Source organism: Natrix helvetica (genome assembly GCF_964273705.1).
Source record: "Natrix helvetica genome assembly, chromosome: 2".
NCBI lineage: Eukaryota > Metazoa > Chordata > Lepidosauria > Squamata > Natricidae > Natrix > Natrix helvetica.
The window spans coordinates 161,431,397-161,444,789 of record NC_138552.1 but is presented as its reverse complement, the minus strand read 5'-3'; the positions used below and the strand labels follow the sequence as shown (position 1 = coordinate 161,444,789).

Below are 13,393 nucleotides of genomic sequence, written 5' to 3'. Positions count from 1 at the left end.
AATTTTACACTTTTAATGTTTTGGAAAGGATTCACATTTCTATAAATTACAAAGATTACCTTGTAAGAGGGTTTCCACTGAAGTCTGCTACCTGTAATGATTTGCAAAAAGAGATGCTTTCAGGGATTTCTGGAATATCTGTAGGAGAGAAAATCAAATATGAATGATCTAATATGAGTTATCTCCTGCAATCAGAAAATCAAATGTTTAAGGACCATATTTGCGGATCCAAAAAGAGTTCCTATTACAATGCTTAAGCTCAAGACCGGCATGCCCAAAGCAGAAGTAAGAGCAGGGCACAGTAACTATACTATATATTGATTGAAGACAACTCTGTTTCCTAATGGCCTGGTTCCACTGATTCTGAAACATCATTGCTTGTTACCATGATTCACCATTAGTGGTGAATCAACAAATTAAGGTGCTCCAAGCTTGCCATAGACCTACTTCTCTCTTCTGCTTTTGACCAGGGAAAAAAGGCAGTCCCTGAAAAAAGTTAAATGATACTAAATACCAAATTAAGGTCTTTCCTGTAACAGCACAATGCTAATACCAAAAAGCATTTGGCAATCCACAAGATGCATACAACTATTAACTTTTCACAAGCTGAATAAGGACTTTTTTGAAGCCAGTAATAAATAGCTTACATCTGCAGGGCAAATTCACCAAATGCTCACTAAAACAGGGGTCCCAACCACAAATCCGTGGACCGGCACCATTTCACAGCATGCCAGAAACCATTTCACACAAACAAGAGAAGCCCATCTGCCGGATGCAGGTAGCACACGAAATCACATCCCTCTGGTCCACGGAAAAACCTTTCTCCATGGAACTGGTCCCTAGTGCCCAAAAGGTTGGGGGCTGCTGCACTAACAGAACAGAAACTACCCATGTGACTCTGGGGAAATAAAAAAACATAACATTTATAGTTTCACCGCAATTGTACAGGGATTCTGGACCAACATCACATACTACCCCTGCTGCAGTATCTCTCAGGAAGGAGAGAAGAACATTAAATGAACTATCTATTGCCAATCTCCAAACTTCCTTTCTCCCACAGAATAGCCAAATTCTGTGAAAGCGCGGCAACAATTAAATTGCCAGACTTATTAATTCTATTTCATTAATTTTATCTTTCTGGTTTTATTTTCTTTTAATACTCTGTTCTTTAGTTGTAATCATAAACTTGATTTAATCATGACAAATTGATCATGACTTTTACAAAATAGCATTCAGAGAAAATATATTAAATAGGCTTGATAAATGTAAGTCAACCTTTAGCGCAAAAAAAAAGAAGCATACTATTGTCTTTAGGATTTGGCGGTATAGCATAGTCCACCTCAGGAGTCATTAAGCAGTCCCCACAGGTCATTAAGTGAACCAATGTTTTGCTATGGGTATAGTTTTACCAAAAATCGAAAGTGCCAGTTTTTGCAAAGCCACTGTAAAACATGGTCACATGACTGTGGGACACTGTAAACAACAGTAAATGTGTCTGTGTAGCTGAGTGCCCAGACTTTGGTCATGTGACCATTGAAGGGGTCCAATTGTCAGAACTTTTACTCTGGGTCATATGAATCAAAGTTATGATCTGCGGTAATCATAATCATAACTTCAAACAATTACCAGTTGTAAGTCAAAGACTAGCTGTATCAGATTTAATATATGAGTATTTAGAATTCCATACATCAATCATAGAGGAACATAGTTAGCTTATTTGTTTGACAATAGTCATAGGCCTGATTCACATATCACATTAAGCTGAGGTTGCTTTAATCATGATTTATTGAATGAACCGAGTGGGTGTAGGCAGTGTCTTAAATCATGAGTGGCTTGTTACATATGGTATGGATCTAGCCATAGTCAGCACGTACAAGCAGTATTAAGAAAAAAATCAGATTTTACATGGGCCTAAAGTATTCCAAGAATTTCATATGTATTAATTTGACAATCTTTTGACAACTTTATAGTAACTTATCCTATTACCAACACTACCAGCAAAGAAATCAGAGTCTACGTTGTGACCACAAAGAAAGAAACCCCCCTACAGCATAGTGTCAACTGGGGAAGCATTCCTGACCTGCTCATGATTTAATTAGGGCATCGGTCGGAACCCTGACACACAGTTTCATTTATATCATTTGCATCCTGATTGCTTATTTTTATTTAAAAATAAACAATTATATAAGCCAATTTTAGATTTTCTGATTTGCTAGTCATATAAATCTAATAAAGAAACAAAATAAATTAATTTAAAACTCTTCATCTGTATTTAGAATTTTCACTTCCAGAGAACACAGATTCTGAACACTGTCAACTTGTCCTAACAAGAATTTTTAACATCTTACTCTCAATTAACAACTTTAATTTTAAGGAAAATAAATGTATCAGGATTGAATTTTGGCAAACTCTTCCAAAAGCCAATAGTTGGGGATGGTAGCAGTACTAAGTAGAATAATTGGGAAATGTCTTATTAAGTATGGATCAAATAGACTGATGTGCACCTGTTTATCTGTTCTATAGCTAACCGGGTCAAAGAATGTTTAATGGTGCTAGTTAATCGATCCAATTCCCTTGAATGTGCAGGACCCATTCTGTCCTATGCACCACAGAATGCTTTTATTTATACATGTGACCGACCAGATGCTTTGGCAGTGGATACCCTGGCACTGCTAAACCGTAAGGCTATAAAGTATAAGCTCTATGACGCAGGATGGTGTAAACAGGCACTCCCGTCAACTGAAAGTTAGCATGGCTAATGGGAAAAATGCCATGCAAGCAGGATTATAAATACGAGGACACACGTTTCTCTCCATACACTTAATGCTAAGAGAATCACAGCTAAAATGTGAATTGCAGTCACAGATGAAAACCTACCTACAGTGCAGCATGGGACTCTAATAAGAAAGATAGTCTGACATTACTACTTCATGCTGCCTCACTAAAATCCCACAAAATTGAACATGGCAAGTAAACCCCCTGTTATCTGAACCAAGGTAGGGAAGAACGTGGTTGGAGCAATTCCACTATGCTTTATCCAGCACACTTTCTTGACTTCCTGTGAAGTTTCTATAAGCAAAACCTAAACTACACCGTACCCAGGTGGAAATTTCTTTTTTTTTTCCCTCGCATAGATTTAACCCCAGCATAAATTTATATTTAAGGCTTTAGATAACTTGCAAAATAAAATTGTACAATGGTTCACCAGGGGCTGTTGCATTCTTTATCATCCTAAACAATGAAAGCAGAGAATGGGAACAGGAAAAAGAAGGGAAGAAAAATTCCCTATGCTAGGCTATTATCAGCAGAGATAGTGTTTCTTGAAAAGAAGTAATAGTCTTTTATGAAATTTTGCAAAGGTAATTCAGAATATTAAAAAGGCATACTAAGCCATGGTGGCTGCAAGAAACATTTTAGTATCCTTCTTACAATTACAGCTTTATTAGGACAGCTCTAAGATGTTCAGAATATTTGTTTTAATATACCAAGTTTAATTCTAGTTTGTTTTATAACATAACATAAAACATAACATAGCAAAACGTAACATAAAACATTACTTAACATAAAATAATATAACATAACATTTCTATAGTTATTTCCATCTTCCAGGGAACATATATGTTTTCCTTGCAGATGGAGAGATGTTTAAGTCCAGCTGGATGTCTATATTTTCAAACATATAACAGTGCATCCTTGGAACTTAATAACCACACTTATGGACCTAGCTTAAGTGCCACTAGGTGGAGCCTAATGTGGACATCTGATTCTCTTCCCAGATTTCTAACCATTACAGATTTAAATAACAGTAATAGAGATTCTGGATTTTTTCAAAACTTTGCCCTTCTGTAAAATCTAAAATTTCCTCTTTTTACAGTTTGCTCGTTGAAGAGATTTAAAGATCTCAAAGGTTTAGCTGTTTTTCTGGCTTTTGAGCTAATTCATTACAATTAAACTAGAATAGCGTTTACTACAGGATTCCTTTCTTCTATTGATCAATTAATTTTTTTATACATATAAACCAGTGGTGGGTTGCTCCCAGTTCAGCCCAGTTCGGCCGAACTGGTAGTAGGAGTGGCAGGAGGCCCAAACCACCCACCTGGATGCGCGTGCAAATGCACCAGGGGTGGGTTCCTGCCAGTTCTAACCTCTTCTATAGAAGAGGTTCCACAAATGTACAGTGCCATTTAGAATCGGTTCCAGCTCCCTCCCCCCGCCCATCCACACATCATGAACATGAAGAGTGAGAGGAGGAATTCTGGGAGTTGAAGTCCACAAGTCTTAAAGCTGTCAAGTTTGAACACCCCTGGTTTTTTTTTTCCTAAAGGTTTAGGGGTCTTGTAACTTGACAGCTTTAAGACTTGCGTGCTTCAAATGCCACAGTTTCTGAGCCAACATTTTGGTTGCTAAGCAAGAGTGTTGTTAAGTGAGTTTCACCACATTTTACAAGTTGGCCATGCCCACCAGTCACATGACTGCCAAGCCACTCCCAATCAGTCACATGGCCGGCAATCCACTCCCACCTGGTCACATGGCCAGCAAGCCACTCCCACAAAGCAGGCCACACCTACAGAAGAAGTTCTAAAAATTGTTGAAACCGACCACTGAAGTACGCACACAAACATGAGCGAGTCCAAACCGGTAGTAAAAATATTTGCAACCCACCACTGATATAAACAAAAGAGAACTTTTCAAGATCCTTTAAACAAATGTAACACCAACAAACAGCATTATCAAATGAGGGAATTGTAACTTGGGTTTGCCAATCAAAATTTTAATTGTTATCCAGAGTAACATGATTAGTACAGCACACAAAACTCTTATGGTTAGGCCTGGTATAAAGTTTGAACTAGAACTAACTAATGTGTTAACCTGTAGTTAAGGAAAAGTAGTTTAACATGTTTTGCTAAGTTACCCAAATGAAAACAAAGTCTGACATCTATATACTACAAAAATCATTGGTATCATGACCCTTAATTGGGCAAATGTGTACAGTATATGTCCAAAATCCAGGATCCATGATTCCTGAGAGAATGGATTTGGGGATGTTGTGATTGCTTCCATGCTACTGGATGCTGTGGTCATGTGATCTTCAGCTTCAATGTTCTGTGACAATTTCCCAGCCAATGTCATAATTCCTCACACCTTCCTCCAACTCAGCAGAAGCATTTATCTGTCTGCTGCCTTGGACTTGCAACTTCCTGCTGGCTTCCCCACTAACTTTCTCCCTGCAAGCTTCCCATAAGCAAAGTAAATGGGGAAGCCAACAGGAATTCTGACACCTTTTCTGCTTTCTTCAGTCTCGTATTCAGGGCAATGTGATACTTTCTACCTGAGATTCTCTCCTTTCCCAAATCCATATTCTTGTTAGAATTAATCTGAATCAAATTAACTTTTTTTTAATTTTGAAGGATTCTCCTGAGTAAACCACACGAAACAGTCAGCTTTTAAGGATGAAAACAGGACTAGTCTCAGAAGGAAGAAGTACTTCTTTGCAGCTTTTTAAAAGAAAATCTGTATTTGGCAACGCAACCGTGTAAAAGATTCACAAACCGGGTAGAATATACAATTACTTATGGTACAAGCTTGTAGAACTATTAGTAATTACTAATATCTGCTATTAAAATGTGCTGGTTCATGGCATTCTGCACAAAACATCTAGTTAATGTTTTCATTGTTTTCAAAATGTGCCTGTATGTATATATAGTTAGATTTGTATCTTACATACATATTCTCTTTGATATTAAGAAATATTCCACACCCTTAATTATGCTACCTGAAATACCTGTAAATGAAGAATTTTTAATTAAATACAAATAACATGGAAGTAAAGAAAGTTCCTAAGAAATATCATATATTTCCAACATTTACCCTGAACAATAAATCTATGAAGCTCAATTGTATTTTTGCTGTGAAGCTACTTCAGTAAGAAGCTCAGTGTAATTCTAAGTACTAAGACAGCAGGCAACACACAAAGAAGCTCATAATGAAATAGCTGATAAGTGAAATATTACACTGTAGCCACATTTTAAAAATGCCTAAAATAGGAAAAGCTTACAGCAGAAAAAAAGAATAATAATTATAGCAAATGCTCAACACAAAGCACATTACTCAGCAATATTTAAAATGTCCTCCTTTAATGTCTTCAGTAAAATATTTACAATACTTCTTTTTTTAAAATGGCAGTAAGATCACCCAATGGGATGATTTCATTATAACTAGAATACAAATATCACTATATCCACAACGGCTAGCAAAACCTACTTCCAGTTCTCATAAAACCAGAATTTTGGTCAGGTAGTTTCCAAATGTAGACCCTTGAGAAGAAAAGGACTTAAAGAAAGTGTCAGAGCAGTTATAAAGATCAAGACTAATTATTGTATTGATGAGGAAAGGAAATACAATAACTATCCTTGTATAATGGGTATGGGAAGGATTGGTCAAAGGAAGACAACTTCTTTTAAAAATGTACATTTTTTGTCAAGGTTTTAATTGTTGCCAGCTACTCTCTGGGCAGGGCTGAAGTGAACAAACGATGGAGAACTAATTCTTAAGAGTCTTCTTCCTTGTCTCTTCTATTTTCCCTATGCAGTAGACAGCAGGGAAAGGGCTAGTGTTTATCATGTTACTGAATGATTAAAGGGGTTTTATTTTTTCAAATTAAGCCAAGAAAGATACTTAAATGTAGTGGCTGAAATCCTGGAATAGGACTTGGAAGAACACATGTTTAATTCTGTCTTCTGCCAGGAAAATTCTCTGGGTGACTTTAAGCCAGCCAATTACACTCAAGCTCATCTGCCCTATGAAGTTGTTCCTATGGGGATCAAATAAAGAGCTCCTGGACAAAAGGTGTGAAAGAAATCTAATAAACAAATGACAATAAGAGGCACATGTGGTCTAGGACCATGGTTTGTATGCCCAAGTGATAAAAAAAAATACTTCTGAACTCAAAGTGTAAAAGAGAACATTGAAGCAAAATAAAAACAGGCATGTAAAATTTGGTGGGTACAAATATCACTGTATCTACAAAGAGCAAAGATGCTGGGTCACAGTAAAGAATTTTAAAAGCAGTTTAAAAACAACCGGATAAGGTTACTAGCCTCCATTGTCGCTTTAAATTATCATTTTCTAATCTAACAATCTCTAAATATACGAGATATCAGCTTTTAATGTGGAAGTACTATATGAAGGGGAAATCTGGTTTAAATAATACCTGGGTAGGCTTTTGGTTATACAATTCTCAGGAATATATTTAGCAACTGTGAATGTTTTAAAATGATCCCAACAAAATGTATCTGCCAATTTTTTTCTCAAAAGTACTCACGGGAAACATACCGTTTGTACAGCCTATCCCACAACTTAGACATGATGCTCTGGGTGAACATGACAATGAAAATAATATTATCTAATATCTTTTGGGATCAAGGTATGTTCAGCAGCATATTTCTTCCATTTGTTGGTTCTTAACCTCACATCAAGCTTTAATTTAAAAAAAAACATTTCAAACTATGAGTTCCCCTATCCCATACTGTCTACAAAAATCAATTAAAATAAGCTTTTCCCCTCTTCGTATACAATAATATGTGAAATAATGCAAAATCTAGACAATGACTGGTTTTATGCCTCATGCTTGGCAGTATTTACTAAATAATTTGCAGGTGGCTGAGTTGTAACAAGACACTTTTCCCGCTATCCTCCCCCCCCCCCCCAAAAAAACCAACGACCTTGTTAATACCATACACCAAGGAAAAACTAAAAAAAAAAAAATCCCATTATGCAAAGTGTGTATCCAGTCATTTGATGAACACACTGCATAAAGCTTGTCCAGTCCTGCAAAGTAACTGCTGTTGCTCAAATAATGTGGCTATGTGGCAAACTGCATGCCACAGTTAAGCCAGCATAAAAAAGACAGTAATAATGCAGGGCTTGGGCCAGTCTTAAGATCTATTCAAACAGAATAAGGATGGACAGGGACAATTTCATGCCAAGCTAACATGGGGCCTTATTATGTTAGGCAAGCCCTTCATTAGCTTGCTTTTCATTTGGATATTAATAGTTTGTTTTTCCAAGTCAGTCATGAAGAGTGAGAAGAGGTATATTAACCTATTTGCCAACTAATTCTATAGTGCAATAATTAAGGCTGACTCATTTTCAACCGTGCTGTAAAAAAAAGCCCTAATACAAATTTACACATTTTCATGCTTACCATTTCGAGACAAATCAAGTTCTACCAGCTGCATGAAGTTTGCTATCTCTGGCGGAAGTCGCTGGATTTCATTATCGCTAAGCCCAAGTTTTCGTAATTTTATAAGTTGAAAAAAAGGCTGAAAAAGAAAACAATTTTCCATTCAATACATGCAATATATGTATATATAGGTAGCTTTGGTGCTTCGTACGAAGAAGAATAAGGACGGGGAAGTATGTCCAACACTGATGAACATTTAGCATTATCCTGTTAATTGAGTTTGTCATAATCAGCCCGTGTTTCAGCATGAGAGGAAACAAATCAATTCCAAGATCAATGTGAGAAAATATTATAGATTCTACTTTGGTATCATTATCCCATGATCTTTTGTATAGTCGCATGTATCATTGAAATCTGATGGACCCCAGGGGGAAAAAACAATTTTAATTTTGCCGGAGGACCTAGCCAACATGTACATTCATATCATTGCTCATTTACATCTCTCTGTATGCATATGTTCTCATAACTAAAGTCCACCTGCATAAAGCAATGAATTTCCTACAATATATGTTTAAAAGGTAAGGTAATGTTCGTAGTTCTTTCGTAATGAATATATGATGTTGAAAATGTACTCAGCAAAGTAAAAAAATAAAACTAAAGAGAAGTTATTTAGATAGCAGTCTAAACATGGGAAAATGTGTACTCTGCTTCACTGCCCATACCTGTCAAGATGCCATTTATACCTCTATCTCCCTATCATCTTGTTCTGTTCGATCTGATAAGTCAGCAGTTTTTGGTCCCATCATTAAGAGAGGGTCATCATTTAATGTAGGGGTGTCAAACTCGATTTCATTGAGGGCTGCATCAGTGTTGTGTTTGACCTCGGGAGGCAGGGTGAGGGTGACCAGCTATATGTCACTTGTTTCAGGGGTGCCTGTGGTGGCCCGAAAGCTCTGCCAGCGAAAATGGACTGTTTCCAGGGTGGCCCTGCGGGTCAGATCTAAGTACTCCATGGGCTGGATCTGGCCCCTGGGCCTTGAGTTTGACACCCCTGATTTAATGGGATCTAAGAAGAATGACTTCTCTGTCGCTATTCCTCACCTTTGGAACGGCATCCTCCCTAGGACTCACATGTCTGCCACTCTTGCCGTAATTTAAAAAGTCCTTAAAATTTGGCCTTTCTCCCACAACCTACTGGAGTTCTTGAAGGGCTCTAATCCTATGGAGGGACATTTGTGTTCCCCGTATCATCTGATGACTTTATCTCTTTTTAATACTTTATACTGCCCAGAATATTTTTTTTTAATTGGGCAACCTTATAACTCAATAAATACATTAAGTAAAGTAAATGGCACTTACGCTATCTCAAGTTACCAAAAAAATTGATGTAGAAGTAGATGTAGTATTGTCTGCCTTTCTTAAAGCCTTCCCAAAGCCAATTCAGTACGTCTGTGTTGCTTACACAATTTTATGGCATTCATATCACATTCATATCATCGAGATAAAATATTTATCTGTGCATAGTGTGAGTGCACACATGCACAACAACATCTAATAAACAAAGATACAGATCAAAATCCAGTTGATCTCTGGATTTTATTCAAGTGATTCACGTCTACTTTCACCACCTATTGCTTGAAATTATATGGTACATTGTTCAAGTATTACAGCCCACACAGGGAGCACCATGTAGCTTTAATAATACAAGTGCGAGCTCATCTCCCCACAATGAATAGGGTACTCATCACAGAGTGTAAGAATCACAGAACCAGACGGTAGACCTTCATTTGCTATTTTTCTCATGCATCATTTGTCTTAAATAATTTCATCTACAGGGTGCTAATAGGGAGCAGTTGAGTTCTCTGTTAATGAAAAACAAACCACACTTTTAAACAGAAGTATTATATCTGTTACTATTAATATTTCTACCAAATTATGACTCTCATAGCCTGATTTCAAGACTATCCAAAGGCATGAAGAAAAGCATTAGTGCACAACCAGCAATCTGCAAAAGTTAATCAAGGGTTTACAACTAAAATTATAGTACCTGCCAGCAGCAAATCCTATGTTGCATATTCTTTTCTCCCTATTAATGTCTCTCTTAGAGAGATAGAGAAGGATAACATAATGGTGGATGGGTCCCCAAATTTATTTCAAATAAGCCGAGACATAAAGGAGAAAGAAATAGGAAAAGAAATAAAAAGATAGAAAAAGGAATATAATAAAAAGAAAATATGTAAAGAAGTAATTTCCCCCTTCATCACAAATATAAGCAATTTTAGTAATTTATTATCTTTTCTTAAAATCTAATAAATGATATCTTCTTCCCATATCCCATCTCTTCTCTATAAATAAATCATTGTCATTTCAGTCTGTCAGCAAAAGTCCATTAAGGGTTACCAGTGATAACAATATGTATATTTTAACCTTGATCCAATAAAGCAACTTTATATTCCTGCCTTATATTTCTTGTTTTTTAGTGCCTTCAAATAATTTTCTAAAACCTCCCAACTTTGATTTGGAGCCATCTAGAGTTGGTTATAAGATGGGTGTGTATATAAATAGTTTCCAGATCATTCTCTTGGTTTGTTATTTGTATATACTTTTAAATATTAAGACATCAGCTGGTTACTTTTGTAGATCACTCTTGTGGCTTGTCATTCTTAAATTCACCTTCAAATCAGTCTAAATACTATCAGGTTAAACTTGTTCCTCTTCCATAACATCTTTTAAAGGTTCATCTATATATAGGCAAATACTCTTAAAATTGATTTCTGGGGTTATTGTTCAAAAATATACTTCAATTTGTCAAATATTGAAATATCTTGCCTTATTCTGTAACTGACTTGAGTTTGATTATTTTCCATTATTATAATCTTTAGTTCTCTCTAGCATCCAATTCTTAAGTCTTAACTTATTATGTTTGTTTTAAAAAGAATTCAAAATAAAAGAATTTTTGCATTCTTACAATTAATTCCAAAATCTTATTTCAAATTTATTTCAACCCTTTGTTCATTTGTAACTTTCTAAAATCAAAGTTTTAATCAATCAGATCATTTAAAATTGTCGGCAAATTTTTAAAAAGAGATTTTCTCAACTTTTATAACAGTATTGTTATTGCCATTCAGTATACTTTAGTAAATATAATGCATTACCAAACGCTGAATCCAAAGATATTGTTTTAAATAATATCTCAACCTTTAATCTTAGAGAGTTAAAAAATGAGTATAAAACAGTGCTGTAACTTTTAATAAAAAGGACAATAATTATAAAGGGGGGAAAAAACAGCTCAACAGTTGAATCATCTATCAGGGGAAGGATGGAAACACTTGAACTACCAATTATATATTCTTACAGTACAAACAAAACTTAATTCTAGTACTAACCAAAGGAACAAGTCACTACTAATCTTAATAAGGACAAGAAAAACATCCTGCCAATCATTTGCTATCTGTATTCTCAAGTATGAGACCCAACATCAGATTATAGATTTCATATAAACAAGCAAACTGGAACCTCAGTTCAAATGTGCTTTTTTCCTCTTTAAGTAAGCTAAATCCTTGCCTCTAACCTGATTTGCGGCAAAATACAGTTACAATCTTGGATTGAACGTTAAATTGATATAATTATCAGAAACAGAAGCTAGGTAACTGGCATCCATGAAATAAAATGAAGTATATAATATGTGGCTTAATACTATGTTTTGTAGCTTACCTCAGAAATTTTCGAGATTTACCTAGTAGTAAGTAAAAGCCTTCTTAATGTAATTTTTATATAAAAGTGTACCATATATAAAAATTTAAAAAATGTGAATTATAATTTTTATTATTGCAGCTAGCGTTAGAAAGCAGTCAGTCAAGAAGGGAGAACAAAACGTGCATTTATTTTCAAAGGTACATAAATGTAATGCAGGTATGCAATATCCTGAAATTATCAGCCCTACTAGCTCTGCAATTTGCGTTTGCAGAATTTTAGGGATGCTTCAACACCACTACAGTTTCCACACCTCAGTCCTTCAAGGGGGCTCAGCTAACCTGTGATTGTCTTTGCTGCTGATCCTTGAACTGCAGCTGATGGCATTATGAGCTGATCAGTATTTCCTCTAGCTGAGAAATCAAGGAATTACTGCGCCACCACAATTCTTATTCTATTCAATTTGTTCCCAGCAATAAGAAACAGGCATAGCAAAAGAGAAGCTTTTTCAAAGCAGAGGATTAATTTAATTTTTCACTTATCAGAAATCAAGCAAGCCCTGCCCCATTGGATCATCTTTTAAATGATCTTATCTAAACAGAGAAGCACAATGACCAATGGGGGGCAAAAAAGCAGTGGGATCAGGGGTGACCTCTGACTTCCAGCTGGCTTCACACTGAGTTTCCTTGGGGGAAACTGGCAAGGAGTATCAGAAAACTCCCTCCCTCCCTTGATTCCCGCCAGCTTCCCCATTCACTGCTGAGAAGCCATTAGGAAGTTGCAAGTGCAAGGCCAGCAGGCAGGTAGATGGCTACTGTCAGGTGGGAGAGTGAATGAAGGGCTGCTTGATGGTGCAGGGCATGAATGGTATGTGCAAATATGTGAGAGATGCTGCATGGGTTACGAAAATATGCACCAGAGATGCTGTGCAGGTCAGTAAGGGCCATGGGACTTATTACTCTATTTTCGACTCTATGTAACTGAATGAAATTTTTGTAATATGCTAGAAGTTCATTAATGCAAACATAGATTTATCCTTACTACACAAAATAAAATTACAGCAACAGCGAACTCTTCCTCTTGATAGTTCTTCAAGTAGGAAAAAAAAGTCTTAATTCTTAGAAATATTTCCTATGCTTTTTGTCTCTTGGCTCAAAGCTCAAACTATTTTTGTTTCTTTAATCTCAAGTGGTTGAAACCACAAAATACAGACCAGTCACAGCACTATTCTAGCGTGCCAGTCTGAAGACTGATCAGCACAACTCCCTAAAATTGAAGGTCTTGGAAGATGGAAATTTCTTGTCTTGAGCTGATCCTGTTTGTGATCTGTAAACCCAGACAACTGAATTATTTAAGAAATTATGGTTAGCTGTGTGAGCCAGGTTAAAGTAAGCATGATTAGCTTCTTGAGAGAATAGTTATGAAATGAGATTTTTGTAGATATAATTGTGGAAAAACTGTAATTTAAGACTTTACATTAACCATTGCACAAAACTCTGTTCATTGTCCAAATGCTTA

General features: G+C 36.1%; 1 protein-coding gene across 2 annotated transcripts in view; it reads right to left on the bottom strand.

The window, feature by feature from the left end:
- Positions 1 to 13,393, bottom strand: part of LRRC1 (leucine rich repeat containing 1) — a 116,908-nt gene that overhangs the window by 84,234 nt on the left and 19,281 nt on the right. For both annotated transcript variants that reach the window (XM_081944029.1, XM_081944030.1), the window contains exons 2-3: positions 8,204 to 8,321; positions 60 to 138 (exon numbers count right to left, since the gene is read on the bottom strand). In XM_081944029.1, the coding sequence (XP_081800155.1) occupies positions 60 to 138; positions 8,204 to 8,321 (197 nt within the window). The remainder of the gene's footprint in view (positions 1 to 59; positions 139 to 8,203; positions 8,322 to 13,393) is intronic.